Source organism: Lemur catta, chromosome 18, assembly GCF_020740605.2.
Source record: "Lemur catta isolate mLemCat1 chromosome 18, mLemCat1.pri, whole genome shotgun sequence".
In the NCBI taxonomy this organism is placed as follows: Eukaryota; Metazoa; Chordata; class Mammalia; order Primates; family Lemuridae; genus Lemur; species Lemur catta.
Genome location: NC_059145.1, coordinates 35,757,203 through 35,783,278, shown reverse-complemented (window position 1 = coordinate 35,783,278; position 26,076 = coordinate 35,757,203). Strand labels below are relative to the sequence as shown.

The window sequence follows — 26,076 nt, the reverse complement described above, 5'->3', positions numbered from 1 at the left end:
GAGCAACTTGGTGACCTATAGGATTAGAATGTCGGGGTCTGTACAAATTGTATTGTTGCCTTTTACAAAACGTTGCTGTACTGTGTGTTCTCTCTGAGGGCTTTTATATGCAATTGAACGAGGGCTGAAGTTTTCATTAGAATGCACTCACGCTCCGATTGTACGTCCTGATGAAAACCCACTTTGGCATCATTAGAACCGTCAAGGCTTCCTTTTCTGTTACCTGAATTATGCCGATTTTGTCAAGTTACCTTGGCGGAGATTCCCTGAGATCATAAAAGACAGGTAGCAATTTTGGTTCAAAATTTTTAAATAGACAACCTGTTAATGGTTTTTTTTTTTTTTTTGTAAATAACACCACTTTGTTATAAAAACCTTACAAACCTCTTCTTAAGACATTCTTACTCCAAATCCAGGCAAAAAACACTTCAAGGTTTGTAAATGACTATTTCCTGACATAAATCCTTTTTTATTAAAATACAAAATGTTCTTCAGAATAAAACTGTGTAATAATTTTGTCACATGTCGGAGCTCTCCTTGCACAGGGCTGGCGTGGGCCAGTGAGAGCTTCCGAGGGGCAGGTTCTCTGTGCGGCATGTCTGTAATCACGTAGGTTCTTTCTCATCTTCCTGGCTCCTTCGGTGCCGACGGTAACTTCATACCAGCTGCAGGGAGGACCATTTCTCCTAAAGGGCTACACCACTGTCAACATTACCTTGGACTCTGTGTCTCTCTGTTGGGTATTGGTCTTACTGTGTGGCTTAACGTCATCAAGCCAAAATCGCCGCACCAGGACCCCAAGCGTCTGGTGTAGGTGGTGATCTTTTCCAAAGTCAGTACTTAAAAACTGGCATTTTTTACAGGCTGCACCACTTCCTAATCTCTGTCTGCTTTAAGCCTGGTTCGACCTCTCATCTACTATTAAATTTTTCTTTGGAAGAAAAATTTGAAGTTGTAGAGCATGTTTTTTTCCTTTGTTTTAGGAAAGTTTTAAGAATAAATGTCTCTCCTTTTTGGTTTCCCCTCTCCTGCAAAAAAATAATTGTGTCCACAGGAATAGTACATTTAGTTTCTTGAATCCTGTGTTTTTCGTAATCTCACAAAATGGAAATGGCAGTGATGATTTAATCATCAGCTGGCAGCGAGAACCTCACTAAGAACCATCTCTGCTCGGTGTGCGGACGTCAATTTCCCCCCAAAGAGCTGGACCCCTGCTTAGCCAGGTAGCACTCCCCGGCGCTATCCAGAGAAGTTCCACAGTGGTGGCGGCCGGCTGTGAGGCCCCCGGGGCTCTGGCTGCACAGGGAGGGGTGTGGGTCCCCTGCGCAACCCAGGTCCCACTTTACTGCTGACCCGCCCTGTGACAGCAGCCAGAGGAGTCTGTCTTATTTCGCATTGTGTACTTTTTGCAGCCTTAAGTGTCTCTGCCAATCGTGTCTTCCTACACAGGCTTTTAGTGTTCCGAGGGCAGCTGGTTGATTTAAAAACCTGGCTAGCAACAGAGCTGATGTTACACACACAGCCCCAGCTCCCCAATCTGCCCACCCCGACTCAAAAACTGACTGTAGCTATGCTGTCATTCATTGCAAAGGTTTTTATTTCTCTGAAATGATCTCTCTCCTCCTCTACTGGGGACTGGGAGGGCAAGGGAAGGAGGAGGAGGAAGAGCAGGCCTAGGCCCTGGCTTCCAACATGAGAACAGGAATTGACAGCGTGGTCTGGGACGCCTGGCCCGGTGAACGGTGTATTTTTATGATTTTCAAGAAAAAAAAAAGTACGTATTTAATCGGATGTTAATTTGCTTTGTCAGTGGAAACAAAATAATTTCTGGGATGACAACAAGGTTTGGCCGGAGAGAAGAATCTGAATTCCCGGAAGTTATCGCGCCTGTGCTGTTTGTTAGCAGCGAGGCCGTGCATCTGTACCCACAGCGCCAGGCGTGCAGACAGACAGACAGACGCTCCGTGCCTGCACGCCCCCCGGTCCGCGGCTCACACACAGGCTTCTCCGCCAGGGCTCCTCGGGGCTCTGGGCACATGCAGTGTTCCGTTGTACTCTTTCAAGCATTTTTTTTTTTTTGCAAAGCACCTTCTTCTGTTTTTTAGGTATTGTAGGCTTTTTGCTAAGGGGCCTGATTCCCCACGAGACTACAGCTAGCAGAGCCTCCGCGCACCCCACTTGGCAGCCTGCCCTCCCCACTCTGGCTGCCGCAGCTGCTCTGGTGGGGCAAAAGCACCCCCCCCCCGATAGCAGTAGATTTTTCAGATGGGTTCTGGACATGAGACACTCGCTGTCTTTTCTTTTGAAGCTCATTTCCACGTATGGCTCAATCGTGCGGAACACGCCTGAGTGTTCAAGGGCGAGGGGGGCCTGGAAGCCATTGAGCGACACGCCAGACGAGTGCCTCTTATCGCATGTCATTCTGCTTCTCTTAAAACGCAGCTGCCGCCTGAATCCACCACTGTCTCAGAGGTTGACAAACCACAGGACGCAGAGATGGCAGAACTAAATGTCGCCTGCCACATCCCTGTCCATACCAGGGAAGGAGGGTCAGTGCAGTCACGGGCCAGCCTGGGACCCCTCCGTACACACGCCTAACCTTCCTTCTCACCCCTCCCCCGCACCAGCACGTGCTCTCTGACACCCCGGCACCCCTGCAGGCCGCTCCGGGACCCAGAGGGCTGCAGCTGTGGGCATCTTCGGAAAAATCCCTCCAAGATGCAGTACTTTTCATGACCGTGTACGAACAGTCTGGATAAAACATCTCAGTTCAAAAATAAGTTACTGGATCACGTTATTGAATAATAAGAAATTTAAGATCAAAGAGATGTATATAAAATGCTAAATGCTACTTGTAGCTGTTTTTTTCCCCTCAAAACTCACCAATTTATTTTTCTTTCACGCAATGGCATTTCTACAGGGTCCAGTGCCTGTACTTAAGTGCTTTTTCCATCAGTCTCAGCTCCGTCCTGCTCTGCTCGCGTGGACGTCTAGAGAACAGGAATCAGCCAGCCCTGTCCGCTGCCGGGGTCCTGGCGCTGAGTCGCTTCCCAGGCTGATGTGAAAGAGTCCTCTCTCGGGCCAGCTGCTTCAGCATCAAGCCGCGATCTGGTACATGGAGTTCGCTCTGCGTTTCCTGGCAACAGGAAAATCTTTTGCCATGCTAAGTCGTGGAACCTTTGGTAGTGAAGCCAAGTAGCATTCTCTCCAGACCCCTCTCTCCTTGAACAAGGTCCAGAAATTCTCTCGGCGTGGCTGATTGTGCTCAGTAAGAACCAGAGCACTGGAAAAGTGGGTCACAGCCCCTCCATGACCCGGCGGAGCCCCAGTTACCTGCCTCACTCTGGGAGTGAGATGAGGAAGGGAGAGAGAAAGAAAAAGCCTGCTTTCCTGCTGGCAGGCAGCTCTCCCTCTGAACAGAGGCATGGGGGACTTGGGTGCAGCCCCAGCTAAGTTCTGCGTGACTCCAGCCTCACCTGGCGCTCGAGGATGCCTCTACCTGGGGAGCCGAGCACCTGCTCTCAGGGGCTTGCCCGCGGAGGGGAGCTGGGAAAGACCACTGCCCTCCAGGCAGCAGGGTCCCGCGTTAGAGAGCACACCCCGACACAAGACAAGGATGTGGCAGCAGTGACCCTGCCTCCTCTGCTGTCCCTCCACGAGGCAGGGAGAGGCCGCAGCCTGAAATAGGGCCTTCCCCAAAAGGCCCAGAGGGAAACGCCAAGAAAAAGGAGCTTGATTCTCTGCCCAATACTGGTCTTATTTCCCAAGAAATTATCCAATTCTCAGCCACAGAGTAGGGTTTCTCCTGGGTCCTAACGTGCTGGACAGTTTCAGGAAGGAGATTTGGAGCAAGGGCTGTGCTGGCCCTCCTGGCTTGTCAAGGAGCAGTGATTGCCTTAACGCTGGGTGTCCAGGGTCCTGGGCTGGTAGACAGGGACGTCCTTGTCCCACAGTGCAGGCTGTCCCTTAATAATGTCGGCTGCTTTCTCCGCGAGCATGATCGTGGGGGCGTTCAGGTTGCCGCTGACCACACTGGGCATGATGGAGGCGTCGACGACCCTGAGGTTTTCCACCCCGAGGACCCTGGTCTGCGGATCCACCACGGCAGTGGGATCGGAGGGCTGGCCCATCTTGCAGGTGCACGAGGGGTGGTAGGCACTGTCGGCTTTTGCCCGCACAAAGGCATCGATCTCTTCATCTGACTGAACGTGGCTTCCCGGCTGGAGCTCTTTCCCCCGGAATGGAGCCAGGGCTTCCTGTGCAAAAATTTCTCTGGTGAGCTTCACACACAGACGGAAGTCCTCAATGTCTCTTTCTGTCGAGGAGAGGACACAGGTGAGACTCCCCCTCTTGCCATGTGGCCTCACTAAGCTCTGTAAGCTGCCTGAGGGGACAAGGTTTGGGGATGAAGTTTGGGGACATGGAGGACTGAGGCACTGAGTTGCTTGTCACCTGCCCATAGGTGGTTAGGCTGCGACCAAGCAGAGTCCTGGGTAGATAAAAGGTGGTGGCCTAGACCGACCCAGCCCGCCCCAGAGGCCAGGTTTAAATCGGGGTCTGGCTGATCTGCGAGGCAGGGCTAAGAACACACGTCTTGCCCCGGCCCCAGGGTGGCGGTGAGCAGATGGGAGTGCTCATTTTTGCTGCCTGCAAAGAGACAGGCCCAGAAACGTCATTTGCTTTTGGAGGCTGCTCAGAGTAACAGCAGGAAAAATGCTGTGTGAGCACAACCAGGTCTCCCTGCACCTCGTGTTCTGAAAGCTGCAAATCTCTCCCGGTGTGTAAAATGAAGACCCAGAACACTACGGAGCAGCACGTGCAAACTGACAGCCTGGAATGCTAGGGCAGAGGGTAACTTGTGTCTCCAAGTGTGGCCCAGAGGCAAGACTCAGGGACAAACAGGAACCCCACAAAGGCATTCATGCATTCAAGCCCAGGCTAGACGAAGGTGGCTGCTGAATTACCTGTTGACAAGTAGTTGGGCTGGATCACCGGGTGGTCCTGCGGATTGGTACTTCTCAGCTTGAGCCAGCCCACACTTGTGCCCCGCATGGTCCCCACGTGCACCTACAAGAACCCAGAGGAAGCAGTGACCTCCATCAGTGTCCTCAGCTCAGTGGCTCAGAGAGGCCCCGGGTGTCCTGCAGAGGCATTTGAGCACTTGCCTGCATCCTACCCTGCTTCCACAAGAGGTTAAAACCACCTTGATGAATCACTCCTTCCTCCTGGCTTTATAGTGTGCTGTCTGAACTTCCAGGGGTGGCAACCCCAGGGCCCAGCCAGGCTCGTTTGTCCCACTACTGGTGCTTGGGACCTAGCATATCTGCCCCAAGCTGGTGCGGTCATACCTTTGCGTGCACCACGCAGACCACCTCTCTGGGCTCCCCTGCTCCTCTCCCCACTTGGCACACTGGGCAGTGGGAGGGAAGGGGACAGGCTTCTGTGCCTGCTACCCTGAAGGCCCTGCTGCTGCTGATGTGAGAGCTTCTTCCCTTACCAAAGGGGGAAAGGAAGTGTGCCCTGGGGCCCAGACGCCATCTGCTCACCTGGTAAGCCTCCTGCTGGGTGGGGACCCGCCCGTGGTCAATCACTTGGGACGGCAGGAAGTGAAACTGGATGTCCGGGTGGGGGACCCCAGGCTGGCTGCGGATGAAGCCACCCGTTTCCAGATGGGCAGTGGCTCCGTCCCCTGAGGATCAGGAAAGGGTCAGGCAGAAGAGCCAGCCAGGGCGACCTCCTTTCTCCTGGCCTCCATGCTGGGGCCTGGGCCCAAGGCCTGTCCACATCTGCCCTCTTCCCCAGGCGGCTCTCCCAGCACCCGAACATCGCATATCAACTCCATGCCAAACGGGGGGCTTCAGCTTTGCCCTCTACCCAGGCCAGGCCTACCACCCAACACAACCTGCAACACACAGCAGGTGTGCAAGAAACACAGGCTGAATAAATGAGTAGGACTTCAAATGCCATTTCCTGGCCTAGGCAGTACTGTGAGACACAGCTAGACCACGAACAAAAATGCTGAAAGATGGATGCCGATTCCGCAGTCTGGCACCAGGGTCTCCTCTGTCCCACTTCTCTGGGCTCCTTGGTGCCCACGTGGTGTCCAGCTCAAGGCCACCCACGTCCATCCATAAGGAATAGCAGCACCTAAGCCCAGCAGTCTCACCTTGAGCAGGCCCATAGCATGAGCTACTGCTTCCAGTCCTCACAGCAGCCCACCAGGCACGAACTGTGTGTCCGCATTTTGCAGAAGGGAAAACAGAAGCTCAAGGCTAAGGCAAATGGCAAAGTTCAGCTTCAAACCCAGCACCCTGAGGCCAGAGCCCTTGCTTGGCTGCTTAGGAAGGCCATGGACCCTCTCCACCCAGGCCACGGGCGAGTGCCCACCTGTGAACTTCCAGAGCCACTCCAGGCCAATGCAGACCTTCCGCAGGGGCTTCTGTGCCGAATGGAGGGTGATGGGGCGGGTGCACGCCTGCTGAACGTATACCTCCAGGTGGTCCTGCAGGTTCTGGCCAACTCCTGAAATGGGAGGGAGTGGTCAGGAAACTCATGGCTGCCAGGCAGGGTTAGCTGGCTTCTCCACACTCCCCTGGTTTTGAAAAATTCTCCCCTATCCTCTAATGTTCTGGGCCAGCTCCTGCTCGGTCCCCAGGTCTCAGCTTAAAGGCAGAGACGCCATGCACCCTGGCCAAGTCCGCCCTCTCTCACATGCTCCAGGGCAGCCTCCAGGTGCCCTTTGTCCGCCCGCTCAGCAGCACCCTCCATGCGGGCAGGGCCCACGCCTGCTGCAGGCATCGCTTGGTGAGCTGTCACTGAATGGGGACAGCAGCCCACCCTCAGCCCCGGCCTGGGGAAGGAGGAAGCTGCCCTGCTAGGAGTGTGGCTCACAGAGGGCTAGAGACAGAGCCAGGCCTGCAAGGACATCGAAGATAGTTTATGAAACAAAGTTTAGGTCTTAATGTGAAAGGCAGGCTCCGCAGTACTGAGCTGACCTCATGAACGCTAGGGCAGCGGGTGAGTACCCTGGATGGGAACAGAGCGTGCACCCCTCTCACCACACAGCTGCCCTGGTGACAGGCCCGCACCGGCCAGCCAGCGGGGTTTGGTGGGCAGATACTCCCTGCCCGAGGGCGCTCTCCTCCCAGTAGGATGGGGTGGCCAGCGAGGGAGAAGGAAACAACACAAAGACTCAGGGCCCAGACTAAGGGCGTTTGGTGAGGCCTGGGGGACTCTGGGCTCACGGGAAGGACATGACAGTTGCACAGAGCACTGACTCTCACCACCTCCCTGCTCTGTGCTCATTAAATACAAGAAGCCATTTTGTTGAGCAGAGACAGCCTCTGGGGAAGACTGAAGGGGGCTCACCAGGCAGGTGGCACACCACAGGGATGCCCAGTTTCTTCAGGTCATCCGCATTCCCGACACCTGACAGCATGAGCAGCTGCGGAGAGTTGATGGCGCCTCCGCTCAGGATCACCTCTTTGCTGGCGTAAGCCTGGAAGGGGCAGAGGGCCAGGCAGGTCGCACCTCCTGACAAGCCGGCTGTTCTGACTCGTGGGCCGGTGCCGCTCCGGCCAGCACCGTGAGAACATGGCGTGTCGAACCCACGTGGCGCGGGGGAGGAGCACTGCTGCGGTGGCAGTGGTGACCCGGCGCACAGAGAGGAAGCTAGCCGCGTTGCTGTTGGAAAGCAACCTGCACGTGCAATCGTGGTGTGTCGTGATCAAGTGTGACCACACTCTAATACGTTCTGCCACAGCCAGACAGTAACCAGGGTCTTAAAACGGCACAGGAAAGCTTACATGAGATAAACGAAAGCAAGTGGTCTAAATAAGGCAAGCAGTGAGCCAGATCGACACAGGGGGCTGCAAAACAACCTGACACACTGCTGCCACTGCAGAGCATAGAGTGCATTCACGTTCACGGAGGTTCCAACCTCTAGCATAAACCTGTAACTCCGTTAGGTCAGCGCCTTGGAACACGTGCAAGGCACTGGGGGCCGCTCTAAGGTGGGTGTAGCAGACAGAGGCTCCGGGCACACCCACCCTGGGGCACCGTGGACCCTCTGCAGGTGGCAGGGCTGGGGGCTTCCTCACCTCCACCAGCCCACTGCCTCCTGTGAGGCCCCAGGGACAAGCCATCGTCCCAGGGCTGAGAGTGTGTAGCTAGGAGGAGGGCGTGACTTCTGCCCGCCCACCCTAAGCCTGACCACCAGGGTTCCTTCCTGCGCATGTCCTGCCCCCCAGCTGTCATTCACTCACCCTGTGGCTCTGGCCGTTCTTGACATACTCCACGCCCACTGCACGGGTGCCCTCAAACAGCACCCTGCTCACAAGCGTCCGGGCCTCGGCCCTGAGGTTGGTGCGGCTCAGGGCTGGGTGCAGGTAGGCGCAGGCTGTGCTCCAGCGCTTGCCTGCAGGATGGAGCAAGGAGATCAGCGCTGGGCCCTGCCCTTCCTCCGCCCCTGGGCAGAAGGGAGGGGCTGACGAGAAAGCACATGTGCCCTGCCCTGACTGTGCAAGCCCTGCCTTCACAGTAAGGCTGAGACCCACAGACCTGCCCTACGGAAGTCCACATCTGCCTGGGGTCCCCTGGGTGCAGGTGGAAAAATAACCTTCACCCTTGACAGGATGACACAGAGGCCAGGAGCAACTGACCAAAGAGGAGAACACTGCAGAGGTGGGCAGGAGCCCCAGAGCAGCCTGGCCTCGCCTCTGTCCTGCTGTGAGCAAGGCCCATCACCACTGTACCTCAGTTTCCCCATCCATAAAGGATAGACATGGCTCTGGTGAGGAAACGAGCCAGGGAGAGGGGGAAAGAGGGCCATGTGCTCCTTACTGCTGCTCTGTGCCTCAGTTTCCCCATATGCAAGTCTCTAGAGGACTTTGGGCTCTTTGCCCTCTGACTCCATTTTCCATACCAACAGGGAGGATGCCCTCAGTATCACTATCCCCAGGCATTTCTCACTGGGCTTTGGAGTGTGCTCTGTGGCATCTAGGGATGCAATAAGTCACATCCCTTCCACCTACTCCAGCCTCAGCCTGTCCACACTTACCACGACGGGGGACAGTTTCTTTTGTTTAAAGGAGGAACTAGGTAGATGGGGAAGGTTGGCCACACGCTACCTTCATGGATGGTCATGTCCATCCAGCCGAAGCCTTCTTGCTGGAAGCCGTTCATGTCCTCAGTGAGGGGGTAGCCGGCCTGCTGTGCCGCCTCCAGGAACGCCTGGTGCAGTGGGTGGTTGGTCTTGCCCCGGGACACGTGCAGGGGGCCATCGCCGCCACGGTACCTGCTGGCACCCAGCTCGTGGCCCTGTGCCTTGCGGAAGTAGGGCAGGCAGTGCGCGTAGTCCCAACCCTCGGCGCCTTGGCGGTGCCAGCGGTTGTAGTCCTCAGCATGCCCACGGATGTAGACCATGGCATTGAGGGACGAGGAACCTCCCCAGACTCGGCCGCGAGGCCAGTACAGCACCCGGCCATCCATGCCTGGCTGCGGCTCCGTGTGGTAGCACCAGTTGTACCTGTCGTCGCACAGGTTGGCCACGAGGGCCGCAGGCATGTGGATCTTCCACAAGAGCCGCTTACTCCCTGCGTACAAGTCCCTGGGCCCGGCTTCCAGCAACAGCACATGCTCACTGCGGTCCTCTGTGAGTCGTCTGGCCAGCACGCAGCCCGCGGAGCCTGCACCCACCACCACGTAGCTGTACTCGTCCCCGCTCTGGGAACCCACATTGCCCAGAGCTCGAAGGCCCAGGGGCTGCTGCTGCCCCAGGGCTCCCCATGCCAGGGCTCTATGCAGGCCCAGGAGCCCTTGCCTCCAGCCTCGCAGGGCACACCACATGCTCCTAGCCCAAGTCCTCTTATCCACAGAAGGGAATGAAGTGATTCACTTTCTCCTGAAACAAGAAAGGGGGTTTAAGAAAATCTTAACTCCACAGGCACATGCAGAATCAGTCCCCCAAAGCTGGGCACCCATGCTGGTCAGCAGAGGTCCACAGCACGCTCGCCAAGGGCCTGCCCAGGGCCAGGTAGGGCAGGTCCAGTCCCCATGGTCACCACCCTGGGGAACTAGGAGGAGTTCAGTACTGTTGTACCTGTGCCAGGATGGACAGGCGCAGGGCTGGAGGGGGGCAGGAGAAAGGCCCCTACCCAACCTTAGGGGTGAATGTCTTCCCGGTGCCATCTGTGCATGAACCTGGAGGCTGGGCAGGAGTCTACCTGCTGGAAGGCCTGGGAGGGAAGGAGTTTACAGGAGGAGAAAGAAAACAGGGTGCTTGCACCCATTTGCGACTGCTACTCAGCCCCTACCAGCTGCTAGGCGCTGTTTTTTCTCTAGTAATACATAGAAAGAAATCTACCCTCAAAACTGATGGTCTAGGGCCAGGGTTAAGAACCAGGCTTAAATGAGTAACTGAAAGAAGGTCAGGGTGAGAGGCACGAGACTACGGAGCTCAAAGCATTTGACCAGAGGGGCTATGGGATGTGCTAGAGGGGTTTTATGCAGGGGACAGGGTCAGAGCTACACTGTTCAAATATCACTCTGTGGAGTACTGGAGTTTTAACAGGGAAGTAGCAATAGCTTTTGGAGGGTCCTTTCCCAACAACATTGAAATCAATCCCAACATACTTAGTACACAGAGGTGGAAAAGAACCAGGGTGTGCCATCAAAATCTCCACTGACAATGGACATCAGAGAAAGTTCCACCCACATGGCCTAAGCTCCGCCTACAGGGCCTGCCCAAGACTGAGGCTAAAACAAAAGAAAACCCTGTTAAATCCCCAAAACCCTTTCCACAAGCCCTGTGCCAAGTAACAACAGCAACCTAACACTGGAGTACAGAAGAAGACTCTTTCTCCTCCTCCTCCCCTCTGGTATGCAGCATGGGAAGATGAGGTGGGCAGGGCCTCCTAAAAGCTATGTCTGAAGCAGGAACTGTTCAGGGCTCCAGGTCTCACACAAGCACAAGGTATCAGCTGCCCACCGTTCAACTCCCCACTGGACTGACTCAACACTCCACACTAACAACCTGGCAGAATAAAAGGCACGCCCTTTTCCAGGCATAAATATTTATCTCAGTCTCTACTATCCTGTTACACACAAGATCTAGCATTCAATAAAAAATAGGAGACACACAAAAACGCAAAACAAACAAATAAGTCCTTATCAAGAGATAAAGTAGTTAATAGAACCAGACCAAGGGATGACCCACCCAGATGTTAGAACCATCAAACACTTTAAATTATCCAAGATAAACACTATAAAAGACTTAGTTAAAAAGGTGTTTGACACATTGAACAGATAGTAAATTTCAGCAAAATGCTAAAAACTAAAAAGACCAAAAAATACAATATTGGAGATGAATAACTTTTAATTACATACAGCAAAGCAAAGAATTAGTAAAACCAATCACCCAGATGGAAATATAAAGAGAAGAAAGAGTGAAAGGGGAAAGAGAAGAGAGCCAGAGAGGGTGAGAGAGTGAGAGAGAGAAAATAAAACAACCAAGAGCTTTGGGACAATAATCAAACTAACTAAAGTATGGATAATTGGAGTCCCAGAAGAAGGAGAGGGAGAGAAGGAGATGGGGGGGGGGAAGGCCAGAGAGAAAGAATGACAGAAAGACAGAGAACAGGGGAGAAGAAATATTTGAAGAGATCATTGCTGAGATTTCCAAAATTAGGACAAGACAAAACACCATGGATTCAGGAAGCGTGGAGCATCCCAAGCACGATTAATACAAAGAAAAACACATCTAAGTGCATCATAGTCAAATTGCTAAACTCCAAAGTAAAGAGAAAATCATCAAAGTAACCAGATAAGAAACATTATATACACAGGAATAAATATAAGAGTGACAGCAAACTTCTCAGAAAACATGTAACCCAGAAGGCTATGGAGTGACAACTTGAAAGTGCTGAAGAGAAAAAAACCCACTGAGCATAGTTTACAGAGCTTTAAAAATGTGCCTAATAACATCTCTATACGCAGTGAATACACCTTTTAAAATGATAACTTAGATGAAATGGACCAATTCCTTGAAAGATACGACCTGCCAAAACTCACACAAGAATAAACAGACACTCTGAATAAGCCAGTATCTGTTAAAGAAATTGAATCCATAATTGATAACCTTCCAAAATGTAAAGCACCAAGCCTAGTTAAGTTCACTGGTAATTTCTGCCAAACATTTAAGGAAGAAATTAACCAGTTCTCTAAAATCTCTGCCAGAAGATGGAAGCAAAAGGATTACTTCCTGACTCATTCTGTGAGGCTAGTATCACCCTAATACCAAAACCAGGCAAAGATATTACAAGAAAAAAAGAAAAAAAAAAAAAACATAGCCCAATATCTCTCATGAACAATTAACAAATTGAATCCAACTATGTATAAAAAGAATTATATACCACAACGAATTGGGATTTATCCCTGGTATGAAAGACTGGTTCAACATTCAAAAATCAATTATTAAGTGATCCATTACATCAACAGGTTAAAGAAGAAAAATCACATGATCATATCAACAGATGTAGAAAAAGCATCTGACAAAATTTAACACCCATTCACGATTTAAAACAAAACAAAAAAAACTCTCAGTAAACTGTGAATACGGGGGAATTTCCTCAACCTGGTAAAGAATATCTACAAAAAACCCTATAGCCAACATCATACTTAATGGTAAAAAAAAAACAACCTATTATCTAATGCAATAAGATAAGAAAAGGAAATAAAAGGTAGACAGACTGGGAAGGAAGAAATAAAACTCTTTATTTGCAGATGACATGATCATCTATGTAGAAAATCCAAAAGAATCAACAAAAAAACTCCTGGAACTAATAAGCAATTATAGCAAGATTGCAGAATACAAGGTTAATATACAAAAGTTAATCACTTTCCTATATACCAGTAATGAACAAGTGGAATTTGAAATTAAAAACAATACCATTTAAATTAGCACCCCACAGAAATATTTAGTTGTAAATCTAACAAAATATGTGTAAGATCTTTATGAAGAAAATGCTATGAAATGCTGATGAAATTAAAAAACTAAATAAATGGAGAGGTGTTTCCTGTTCATGGATAGGAAGATTAAATATTGTCAAGATGTCAGTTCTTCTCAACTTGATCCACAGAGTCAGTGCAATTTCAATCAAATCCCAGCAAGTTATTAATATTTTGTAGATATCAAGTAACTGACCCAAACTTTATATGGAGAGGCAAATGACCCAGAATGGCCAACACAATATTGAAGGTAAAGAACAAAGTTAGAGGACTGACACTACTTGACTTAAAGCTTTACTATAAAGCTACAGTAATCAAGACAGTGTGGTATTGGTGAAAGAACAAATAGATCAATGGAACAGAAAAGAGAGCCCAGGAATAGACCCACATATATATATACGGTCAACTGCTCTTTGACAAAGGAGCAAAGGCAATACAACAGAGAAAATATGGTCTTTTCAACCAAGGGAGCTGGAATAACTGGACATCCACACATAAAAAAAATGAATCTAGACACAGACCTCATGCCTGTCACAAAAATTAATTCAAATGGATCATACAACTAAAGGTAAAAAACAAAACTATAAAACTCCTCGAAGATAATACAGGAGAAAATTTAGATGACCTTGGGTTTGATGATGACTTTTTAGATACAACACCAAAGGCACAATCCATGAAAGAAAGAATTGATGAGCCAGACTTCATTAAAATTAAAATTTTCTACTGTGCTAAAGACAATCTCGAGAGCATGAAAAGACAAGCCACAGACTGGGAGAGAATTATTTGCAAAGGACATATCTGACAAAGGCTTATTACCCAAAATATATAAATAAATATATTCTTAAAATTCAACAACAATAACCTGATTAAAAAATGGGCCAAAGACCTTAACTGACACCTCACCAAAAAAAGACAGACAGATGGCAAACAAGCATATGAAAAATGCCCCACATCGTATGCCATCAGGGAAATGCAAATTAAAACAACAATGACATACCACTACACACCTATTAGAATGACCAAGATCCAGAACACTGACAACACCAAATGCAGGCAAGGATGTGGAGCAACAGGAACTCTCGTTCATTGCTGGTGGGAATGCAAAATGGTGCAGCCACTTTGGAAGACAGTTTGGTGATTTCTTATAAAACTAAACATACCCTTACCATATGATCTAAGCAATTGTGCTCCCTGGTATTTACTCAAAGGAGTTGAAAACTTATGTCCACACTAAAACCTTCAACTTGATGTTTATAGCAGTTTTATTCATAATTGCTAAGACTTGGAAGCAACCAAGATGTCTTTCACTAGGTAAATGGACAAATACACTGTAGTATATCCAGACAACGGAATATAATTTAGTGCTAAAAAGAAATGAGCCATGAAGTCGTGAAAGAAGACGGAGGAATCTTAAATGTACATTATTAACTGAAAGAAGCTGATATGAAAAGGCTACATACTGTATGATTCCAGTGATATGAAATTCTGGAAAAGGCAAAACTATGGTGACAGTGAAAGGATCAGTAGTTGCCAGGGACTGGGAGAGGGAGGGATGAACAGGCAGCGCACAGAGGATTCTTAGGGCAGTGAAACTACTCTATGAGATCATAATGGTGGACAAATGTATTTACATATTTGTTTAAACCCATAGAGTATACAACACGAAAAGTGAACCCTACGGTAAACTATGGACTCTGGATGATGATGTGCCAACGTAGTACCTCAATTGTAACAAACGTACCACCCTGGTGGGTAGATACTGTTAATGGGAGGGTTATGCATGTGTGGGGGCAAAGGGTATATGGGAAATCTCTTCACTTTCCTCTCAATTTTGCTGTGAACCTAAAACTTCTCTATTAAAAAGTCTTAACTGAGCATGGTGGTGTGCACCTACGGTCCTAGCTCCTCGGGAGGCTGAGACGGGAGGATCCATTGAGCTCAGAAGTTCGAGATCAGCCTGGGCAACATAGTGAGACACTGTCTTAAAAAAAAAAAAGTCTTTTAAAAAATATAAAGAGTCTGGCTCCATTTTTGATGTTTGACTATTGACAGCTTTCAAGCCCCATTCCTTACTCTTCCCCTCTTACCCCATGTCTGGGCAAATCAATAAGAAAGCTCTGGCTTTTCTGCTCTGAGCATTAGTGGGGAAGTTCAGATCATGCAGACCCAACCCATGTGTGAGTGTCCTCACCTTGGCCCTGCTCCTTAACCATAATAAAAACCAGGAACACTTGCCCCTTCCTTCACTCAAGCCAGGTGCTTGGGTACCTGCTCTGCTCTCCCCATAAAGCTCCATGATATGAGCAATAAACCTTCCCATGGCCCGTTGGAGTGTATATGGTATCATCAGTCTCAACATTCAAACCAACATGGGTTGTGCGAGGTTGATCCTGCCTCCATGGGGCAAATACAAGACAAAACAATACCATTTATTAGAGCATCGGGGCCGGGCGTGGTGGCTCACGTCTGTAATCCTAATACTCTGGGAGGCCAAGGCGGGCGGATTGTTTGAGCTCAGGAGTTCGAGACCAGCCTGAGCAAGAGCAAGATCGCATCTCTCCTAAAAATAGAAAGAAGTTAGCTGGACAACTAAAAATATATAGAAAAAATTAGCTGGGCATGGTGGCACATGCCTGTAGTCCCAGCTACTTGGGAGGCTGAGGCAGAAGGATTCCTTGAGCCCAGGAGTTTGAGGTTGCTGTGAGCTAGGCTGATGCCACGGCACTCTAGCCCGGGCAACAGAGTGAGACTCTGTCTCAAAAAAAAAAAAAAAAAAAAGAGCATCAGGAAATATGAAATAATTAGGAGTAAACTTAACAATATATGTGTAAAACCTCTATACTGAAAATTACAAAACACTGAGAGAAATTAAAGATGACCTAGACTGGATGTGCTGGCTCATGCCTGTAATCCCAGCACTTTGGGAGGCTGAGGCAGGAGGACCACTTGAGGCCAGGAGTTTAAGACCAGCCTGGGGAACACAGCAAGATCCATCACTACAAAAGACAAAAAAATTATCTGGGTGTGGTGGCAATGCCTGTAGTCCCAGCTATTCCAGAGACTGAAGCAGGAGGATCACTTGGGCCCAGGAGTTAAAGGGTACAGCGAGCAATGATTGTGCCATTGCACTGTAAGCCTGGGTGACAGAGCAGGACCCTGTCTGTTAAAAAAAATTCAATTAAAAAAACAAAAAAGATGACCTAAACAGAGTGAGATACCATAAATACAAAGACCCAATATTATTCTGAGGTCAATTTTCCCCAAATTGACTTAAAGATTTGATGCAATGCCAATCACCTGCCTTTTCTCACCTGGCCTTCCAGTAATGGCTTTGACCTGCAATGTGTGCAAGACTTCGAGTGAGGTTACGCACCTTCTAGGCTGGGCTTTGGGCAAGAAGAGCACTGCTCTGTGGCTGCTTCTGTCTGACCACAGAGCTCCACTAAACCGTGGAACCCAACTGAGTCAGAATAATAGGAACAGCTCTCTGGCCTCCAGGTGCATGGACCACCTGCTCTTCCTCCCCCAGGGCCTTTGCACATGCTGTTCCGGCCTCCAAGAAGAGGTCCCGGCCTCCTTTCACTGCACTCACTCACCTTCCTGCAGGCCCCACCAGGCACATTTCCTCTGAGAGAAGCCTTCCTTGCCACTGGTCACGGCCACCCTGGGACTGCCCTGTACCACTTACTGGGCCTCAACAAACCAGCAGCGAGATGAGCTGTGGAAGGCTCCTGGCCTGGTGGAGGGCTCTGCGGCCCTGTCCCCTGCCACGGCGCTCTGCCATGCTGGCTGAGCAGACACGAGCAGGGCACGGGCTGCACGTGGCCCACGGCAAACCCTAGCGAGACAGCCGGAGATGTGGATGCCGAGCGCAAACACATGCCAGGACCCACAGAAGGGACCACTCAGGAGGGGCACAGGGAATGTTCTGGATCCTCACCTGGTGGTGGTTACCTGGGTGTATACACAGATCAAAATCAACGTGACATGCACTTAATGCGTGTCTGTTCTACCTCAATTAAAAAGTTTAAAAAAAATTTTTTTAACGCATTTTCTTCAAAAGTCAACTTTCTTTTCCTAGGATCTCATCTTCCACATAATCATGCACAATAAACAAGTGAATTGGAAATTCTCCTCCACTCTCCTGAAATAGCTGATTATTTTGCTACCTTGGAGAGGACTCCCGGACTGGCTGGATGAGGCCGTGCCCGCTGGCCCCCTGTGCCCTGGCTGCTCAGTCCCTGCTGCTTGGGCAGAGCCCACGTGGCCTCCGGATCCCCTGGTGAAGCGGTTGAGGGGGTGCAGCCAGGCCACGGCAGGGCAGAGGCTGGTCAGGACATACTGCAGGCTGCCAAGAAGACCCCCAGGTGGGAGCCCTGAAGTCTGACATGCATCAAAGCCCTGCTGGGACTCACTGTGTGACCCGGGCCGGGGTTTCCTGCTGGTAACGTGTGGGCACTGGCCCCTGCAGGCACCTCTGACACTTGTGGCTCCTCGGAAGTGCATCTGCTCTGCCACTTCCCTCTGCCGCCCCCAGGGCGCCCCGCCAGCCTGTGGGACCTTGTGCTGCCCGTTCCAGGCATCTGCCCTCGTAGGCACACCCCACCCTCTAGCTGGCTCCCCCTTTTCTAAAACCATCACAGTGGTCTCCACCAAAAGCAGAGAGCAAGGTGGGGGGACCCAGAGTCCTAACACATGGGCAGGGGCAGGGGACTTGACCCATAGGGATGGCTCCTCAGGGACAGCTCCTGGGGGTCACCTGCCATTTCGTTCCCTCACAGGTGTGTGTGTGTGGATCCAATCTGAGCAGGTGGTGTATGCGCCTGAGGTGTGTTTGGGAGACAGGGTGCAACAGAGGTCACTGCTGGAGGACTCAAATCCCTCAGGTCCCTCTCCCAGAGTCAGGCACTATGACCGGGAGGTGAGGGGCGGGAGTGGCTCCAGCTGTCCCCTGAGGAAGGGGGACCTCTCCAGATTCAAGCTCCCTGCACTCTGGCTGTCCTGTGCCTGGGCGAGTGGGCTCCAGAGCACGGAGGCCTCAGGTGACAGTGGGGACGCCAGCTGGAGCTGTGCGTGGGTAAGTCTGAGCGACACCAGAGGCAGGCCCAGGGGAAGACACCCCGGTGTCCTAGCACTTATGCAGTAACGCAGCAGGGACAGAAAGATGAGTCACTCCTCCCTCCGCCCTCCTCCCCCTTCAAGGGCCACAAGAAGGCTGGCGTCCTCGTGACCACAAGTCACCAAACTCCCACCCAGCAGAACCTGTGCACACAGCTGCGCTCCCACCACGCACGTTCACTCACAGAGCAGGCACTCCATAAACGCGTGTTTGTGGCAGGTATATAAAAATACACTGTCCACTTCAGGAGAAGCCGCAGACAGACATGGAAACTGAGGCACAGGGGCATAACTTCTCTCAGAAGGGTGGGGCTGGCACTGAAGAATCTGCCCAATTTTGCCCACCCCAGGGACGCTAGCTGGACCAGGCCCCGTTACCTCCCACAGGGACCCTCTCCACAGCGACCCGGCAGTGTCCCTGCTACTACTACCCCTCCCCACGCCACCCCACAGCCGGCTCTCCATACAGCAGCCAGGCGGCCTCAGAGGAGGGGAGCGCGGACCAGCGAAGTAGGAAAGATCCAGGCGAGGGTCAGCTTGGGCCTCACCAAAGTGACTTCGCACACAGGGGACAACTGCAAACAGACTTTTCCCTATAGGCAAAGCAGGGGTCTGAGTGGAAGAAGGCAACACTGCCTATGAAATATCCCTGCCAAAAAGTTCAAACCTGAATCTGATCACACTTCTACATCCATGTACCGATCTGCAGGAAAGGCAGAGGGCAGAAGGACACACAAAAGGTGCACTGTCAATAGAACCCAGGAGCAGGCAAGCCCACCTGCCCCCCTAGTTCTTCAGCAGTAAGTCCAAGTCAACGGTAAGAGCAAGACGCAGGGAAGCCTGCAGATTAGGAGAGGGGACCACTCGCCCATCAGAATATGCGGCTCCTCCTGGGACCCTGGGGATTTGAACACCCAGTGACACGAAATCACTGGGTGTCAGATGTGATAATAATGGTCCTGTGGTTATGCTGTTTAAGCTCTTTCAGGAACCCTTGTACATTCCTGGTAGGAATGTAAATTAGTACACCCACGATGGAAAGCTGTATGTTCCTCGAAAAGCTAAAAATAGAGCTACTGTATCATCCAGCTATTGCACTGCTGGCTACATGTTCAAAAGAAAAGAAATTAATATATTGAAGAGACGTCGGCACCCCCATGTTTACTGCAGCACCCATCACAATAGCCTAGATATGGAATTGAGCTAAGTGCCCAGCAAAGGCCAAATGGATACAGAAAATGTGGCACATACACACAACGAATATTAGTCAGCCATAAAAAATGGAACTGGAGTCCACTGCGTTAAGTGAAACAAGCCAAGCACAGAAAGACAAATATTGCGTGTTCTCACTCACATGTGGTAACCAAAAAAACAGTGAATCTCATGAAAACAGAGAGTAGACTATGGTTACCAGAGGCCAGGAAAGGGGCGTGGGGATCAGGAGAGATTGATGAATGGGCACCATATACAATTAGATGGAAAAAATGAGACCTGCTGTTCGCTAGATCAGTAGTGACTATAATTAACATTAATCTATGATACATTTCAAAATAGCTAGAAAAGAATAACTCAAATGTTCCTAGCATAAAGAAAAATAAATATTTAAGGTGGTAATTCCAATTACCCTGATTTGATCGTTGCCTAGTATATGAATGTAACAAATGATCACATATATCCTGAAAATATATACAACTACTATGTATCAATAAAAATAATGATAAAAAGTATAGGAAAAGCAAAAAAATAAATTATATAAACTTATAATGAAATAAATTATATTAAAAACAAAATAGTAGTGCACCCTTTCAAAAATGTGTACTGAAAAATTGACAGAAAAAATATGACATTTGGGATTTGTTTTAAAATCACCCCAGGGACTAGGGGGGGCAGATAAAATACGATCATCCATGAGGAGACACTGTCAAAGTTGCATGATGGGAACAGAGTTCCCATCTCAATAATCTCTTTTGGCTAATGTACATGTTTCACATTTTCCTTAATAAAAAGGATTTCTGAAGTTGTTGTTTGCTTGAAATCTCAAACACCCCACTAGAGAAGTGAGACAAAGAATGAGGGCAGGAGAACATTCATGCGGAGCACCTGGTCTGGGGCGGGGACTTTGAACCATTCCACAGCAGCTTGGGAGGTTCTGCAAATGCCTGTTGCCAGCTTCCTCTTTCAAGTGCACATTTTTTTTTTTTTTTTTTTTGAGACAGAGTCTCACTTTGTTGCCTGGGCTAGAGTGAGTGCCGTGGCATCAGCCTAGCTCACAGCAACCTCAAACTCCTGGGCTTAAATGATCCTACTGCCTCAGCCTCCCAAGTAGCTGTGACTACAGGCATGCGCCACCATGCCCGGCTAATTTTTTCTATATATATTTTTAGTTGGCCAGATAATTTCTTTCTATTTTTAGTAGAGACGGGATCTCGCTCTTGCTCAGGCTGGTCTCGAACTCCTGACCTCGAGCGATCCGCCCGCCTCGGCCTCCCAGAGTGCTAGGACTACAGGCGTGAGCCACCATGCCCGGCCTCAAGTACACTTTTAACCAGTTTTTAAAATCTCAGTTAAAAAACACCCACCTCACACCCAGAAGTGACAGGATACAACGCATTCTGCCACCAGCTCCGGCCCACACGCTATTGTGATTGTCTGTGAGAGATAAGCACAGAATCAGAAGTCAGAGTTGAGAAACTTTTATAGGAATTTGACATGGTGACCTTATGTCTGGTGAGTCTAGTAAGAAGATAATGGGCTTATATTTCATATATCTTTGTTGTTATTGTAACTACTAATTTGTGTGGTATTTTAAAAGTTGGCCCCTGAGATTAAAATTTTAAAAAGCAAACACTCACCTGGGCCTTCCCCACAGAAAGTTTGAGAAGCACCGTTACGGACCAAGCATCGATCCCTTGGAGACCCCAAACCCATCAGCTCAGGTGACCAGCCGGAGACCCCCAAAGTTTCCCTTCTTACTGTTTGCTGCACTGACTCGAATACTTGCTGTAAACAGGTCACGGGTAAGAGAGCAGCAGCGCTACAAGCTGTTTGATTATTCAATCCATGCTCACTTACACACTTCCATGCCAGCACAAGCAGAGCCACCTCCAGCAAGTGCGAGCAAGAACCAGCACGTGTGCTGGGTGCCCGCCCTGGCCAAGGCACCTTCGCGAGCTGTGGTTAGACAGCCAGCTTTCACACACATGCCCACTATGTTTCCCTTTCAAATGTCTGCATGGGTTTAACTGCAGAGTGTCCCAAGACTGCAAGCTGAGCTGCTTAGAAAACTGACTGCTTCTTTGTACCAACTGGAATTATCATTCAACTGAAGTGCAGAAATAAATCAGGAACTTGGGTTAGTGGAAGATACCAACTAGTACTCATGGCTCCTGAAAATGGTATTGCTGTTCTGACTATGATATGCAAAAAACAAACCAAAAATATCACAAATGTAAACTTATAAAATAAACTCACACTAATATGCAACATCACCTGTTTCTATTTTACGCACTGGAGTTCCATGTTCAAGTTGCACTGCTTTAAAAGAGAAGGGAAAGTTGCTGAAGGTCAAGATCCTTGTGCTGCAACCTTAGTTCAGCCATCTCTCACAGCTTAGCGTCTCTGGGCCTCAGTTTCCTCAACTACATAATTGGAACAGAGCCACCCATTTCATTGGGTTTTTTATTAGGGCAAAAGGAAATAAGAGCTAAAAACACTTCAAAGAATTAAAAGCACAAAGCTAAAAGCACATAGTGATTTTATCAAGTTCACAGCATGGCCTGCATTCCTCCCTCTCTCTCTCTCCCCCTCTTGCACAGCTTCAGTCATCTTGTTTACTCCTCCATAAAGTGTAGAATGTGATGTTACAACTAGGATCAATAATAATATTACTAATAACAGATTAAGTCAAGTATCATTGATCAAAAAACCTATCACCGGCCCTGTGTGTGCCCAACACGGTGCTAACCGCTTTGCCCCTGGAATCCCGGGCGATCCTCCCTACAGCCCTGCGAGGACCAGTCCATCACCCCCGTTTACAGATGGGGCTTTGACAGAACAACAGTACCTGCCTCCTCTTCTGGGCTTTCCTGAAGCCCCAACGTGATAACAACAGACGTGAAAATCAACACAAGTACCCAGGGGACCAGGCACAGGGACTACAGCCATGAACGGGACACATGATCTATGACCTCATGGGCTTTCATCCTAGGAAAAAGCAAGAGTGGTATTAACGCCATGTTAACACTGAGCTGAGTCTGCAGCTTTCCTGGGCCAGCCCCACCCACTGAAGCAGAAAAAATGTTTGTGGTTTCGTGGCCCTGCTGGGATGGTGGTGGGCAAGCCCTCGATGTGGCTTCAGGGTCTCTGGCTCAGAGCAGGCATTAGAGTTGACCCTGCTATGCCCAACCTGTCAAGCGGGTGCAGAACACGGGGGTGGGGGAGCACCGAGGCCGGGAGTGCTACCAGTGGCTCCTCTCCCAGCTCGGGCTAGCTGCCGGGGGCCCTGGGAGGCAGCCAGCACTTGCCAGAAACGGCTCACTCTTCACAAGACAATGAATCCACTGTTGACCAGCCAGGGCCTTGATTAATATTTGCAAAAGAACGAAGTGGAAAATTCCACCTGTGTGGGTGGAGGCTGGACCCGCAGGACATGTCAACAACCCTGATGGCCTTGTTCCTTCTAGGATGGATCAGGCAGAGAGACAAAGGTCTGAGTAACAGTGACAGAATCTGGGGCGTGTCATTACTCTTGGGTCCAAAGGAATGAATGTCCCTCCGCAGATCACAGACATCTTAGGCTTTTTTATTGCCCTGCCTCTCCTCCCCCTGAATTTACACAGCACTTTTAAATCCTTCAACTTGCTTTCCTATCTCTCGTCTCATCTGAGCCTCCTAACAGGCCTGCTAGGGAGGCAGGGCTGGCTTCAGCCCCAGGTTACTCGTGGGGAGGCTGAAGCCCCAGGAGTCCCAGAGCCTCGCTCAAGGCCAGCTGATGGCCAGCAAGGTGCAGGGTGGGCGGAGGGGGAGCCAGGCCTCTCGGCCCCCTGCTGCACGGAGCCCGTGCGAGGCCAGGGCCACCAGACAGAGTGGTCGTCCAGGCTCCGACAGAGGCCCTGACCTTCACCCTGCCTGTAGGGAAAAAAGGAGGAAGTTCAAACCGCTCTCCCTGGTGCTCAGGCCTAGGCACCAGTCTCAGAAGAAGGTATGCATTGTTTACTCATCCATTTGAACATTTGACAAGCGACTACTGAGCCCCGGACATGAAGGCACACTGTGTCAGGTGGCTCCTTCAGAAACCCAGACCTAGAAGAATTTATGACTGAAGGGAGAAAGTCAGAAAATCTCCAAAGGTTGCTTCTCTCCTAGATTCCAATCACCTCATCGCTACCATCCTGCCTCACCCATGCCCATTTACAGGAAAGGACCCCGGGGCTCTGAGAACAACAGTGACTCGCCAGAGGTCAGAGGGAGAGGAAGCTGAGACCTGAGGTCAGAGGGAGAGGAAGCTGAGACAGCAGTGGCCCTGTCTCCAGTTTATAAAGCCACAAAGTTGTCAGGCTTAGTCGTGTCCCTTCCCTGCAACCTTAGTTCAGCCATCTGCTTCCAGCAGGCCAGCTCGGAGGCTGCACGTCTAATCGCCAAGGACCTTTCATGGGGGAACACGTGGGGCGTGGCCTTCTGAGCCAGGTGAAAGCCCCAGGAGGCAGCCAGGGGCATCTGTGTGCCCGCTGGGCACACCCCACACTCCACGGCCCCTCTGCAGAGCTGGCCTGGGCAGCAGCCCCACCTCTAAAGCCCAGGGGCCAGGGCAGTGTCATCTCTGGACCCAGGACAGCGGGAAACTCACTCAGGCTGTGCTGAGAGTCTCTGCCTGGCACCCCCTGCCCAGGTACCCCTCCTCCCACTCCTCCTCCCCACTGGCTCAGCTGCCTCCACACCACCCTCTCCTCACGCTTCCTCTCTCTTCTGCCCACCGGCTTCTTCCCCCTTTTTTAAAACAAAACCACCTCCCCATGCCACTCCTATTTCCTCCCATGCCCGTCCCACCTGTTCTTGCCAAGGCCACCATGATGCCATTGGTCCCCCGCAGGCCAGGGCCCCTGGTCCCTTTGCCCTTTCTTACTTCCAGGTTTTCCTGCTGCAGCGTCTCCTAGTCCTCCCTTCCCTCCGGGAAGCTCCCCTACCCCAGAGCCCTATCCTCCTCCGCACCACACACCGCCTGGGAATGTCTGGCTCACAAACCCCGTCTCCAGGCCTAACCTCTGCACCCCTGGCGTCCCAGAGCCCGTGCATCTTAGCGCCTGCTCTCCACAGCAGGGACTCGGATACTCACTGAACAACGCATGTTGGTGAATGGCTGCCGCTCGCTGGTCTCAGAGAGGCTGGCCCCTACCCACCCTGCACAGCCGCCCCGGTGGCCTTTCTAAAACTGAATAGTGACCACCACCTAAGCCCCTGCTGTGGTTCATTATTGCTACCATGGGACAAAGTTCACTACACCATCTGCACATCCACAGCAGGGCGGGCACCTGTGTCCTTGAACACATTTCTCACTGCACTCATCCTCAGTCCCAGGGCACCCATCAGCCAGCACCCAGGTGTCGTTTACCTTTGCACCCCTGTACCTGGCACCCAGTAAGTGTTTGTTGAACAGGAAGATGACTGTTAGAGCTAGAAATGCTCTCAGGGACCACAGAGCCCAAAGCAACTCAGAGAGGGTGGCCCGGCCCCAGGCAGGGGTGAGTGCACAGCTTCACCTGAGGGACCCTCCTTGGTCGGGAATCAGACCAGTGGTCTGGAACCATCACCTGCAACCCCACATGCAGGCATGCCAGAGGCCCCAGCTGACCCTGAGTCTGGGGACTGGGCCCCACTACACGCAGGCCAGAACACAAACTTGGCAGGTGGGCCAGGCCGGGCACACAGTGGGGCCTCAGCAAAAACAGCTGCTTAACTCAGTACAACCTCTCACCAGCTGACAACTAACTCATCCATAAGTTCGCATCTCTCTCTAGGGCTGTCTTCCCATCGCTAATTCGGCCTACAAGTGTAAGTGACTCTCAGTTGGTCACCCCAACCCGGTCCTTTGCAAAGGGAAGGGGCTGAAGCAGTGGCATTCCAGGCCCTATGACTCTACTGTTAGCCCAGCTGATCTTTGTTAACCTTCTCCCAAACCACTGTGTCTCAAAGGATGGTCCCTGGGCCACCCCAGAATTACCGGGGAGGGGGCTGTTCAATGCCGCTCCCGGCCCAAGTTCGGGTCGCAATCTCATTTTGGCGCTGAGGGATCCCGGCACAGTGACACCTGAGAACTGCAGCTCCAACTAGTGCGGAAGGCTCCCGCTGCTGGAGAGAGCCAGGTGTTGCTGTCAATCCTGATTCCGTGGAAATACACATTTACCAGGAAACCTGGGGTGTGGGGGTTTCTATCGCTAATAACGCGTAACTCAGCTCTGCGAAGAACTAGCGCCCCCAAATAAGTCCAGGAGGCTTCGCTCACGCGCGCCCCGCCCCTTTTGTTGCCCAGACTCGGCGGTTGCGTTGCGTAAAGGAGCCCCAGTCTCCGCGTCCAGCCTGGGGCCTCCCGACCCACCAACCTCAGCCCCAGGCTCCCGGGGCTCCGCGCGGGGCGGCCCCCACTACTCACCCGCCACGGCGCGGCCAACGGCCGGGACAGTCGGCTGCCGCCGAGCAGCAGCGGGAGCGAGAGGGCGGGGGGAAGGGACCCTGCCCCTGCCCCGCGGCACTTTAACTGGCAGCGCGGGCGCCCGGCGCGCTCTCCGCGTCCGGAAGGGGACAGCGCTCGGAGCCGCTCGGACCGGGTCCGGTCCGGTCCGGGGCGGGGACCGGGTCGCGAGGCCCGACGGCGTGGTGCAGCTGCGGCACCAGGCTCCCTGCACGCACGTGTGCGCGGGGGCCGGGGCGCGCCGCGGCTGCTCGTGCTCCGCCCGGACC

General features: G+C 51.3%; 1 protein-coding gene across 6 annotated transcripts; it reads right to left on the bottom strand.

Annotated features, from left to right (window-relative positions):
• Positions 1–292: 292 nt before the first annotated feature.
• On the bottom strand, positions 293–26,030 carry CHDH (choline dehydrogenase). 6 transcript variants are annotated; one of them, XM_045529975.1, is made up of 11 exons: positions 25,769–26,030; positions 22,187–22,326; positions 21,613–21,761; positions 20,703–20,772; positions 9,129–9,901; positions 8,265–8,416; positions 7,369–7,498; positions 6,388–6,522; positions 5,547–5,689; positions 4,965–5,067; positions 293–4,315 (listed from the first exon to the last, which is right to left on the bottom strand). In XM_045529975.1, exons 5-11 carry the CDS (start codon positions 9,844–9,846, stop codon positions 3,897–3,899), a joined length of 1,800 nt encoding a protein of 599 aa, XP_045385931.1. In that variant the 5' UTR covers positions 9,847–9,901; positions 20,703–20,772; positions 21,613–21,761; positions 22,187–22,326; positions 25,769–26,030; the 3' UTR covers positions 293–3,896. The 6 variants fall into 6 exon arrangements, with proteins under 6 accessions (XP_045385931.1, XP_045385933.1, XP_045385932.1 ...); XM_045529977.1 differs by having other exon boundaries at positions 21,632–21,761; XM_045529976.1 differs by having other exon boundaries at positions 21,613–21,657.
• Positions 26,031–26,076: the final 46 nt, after the last annotated feature.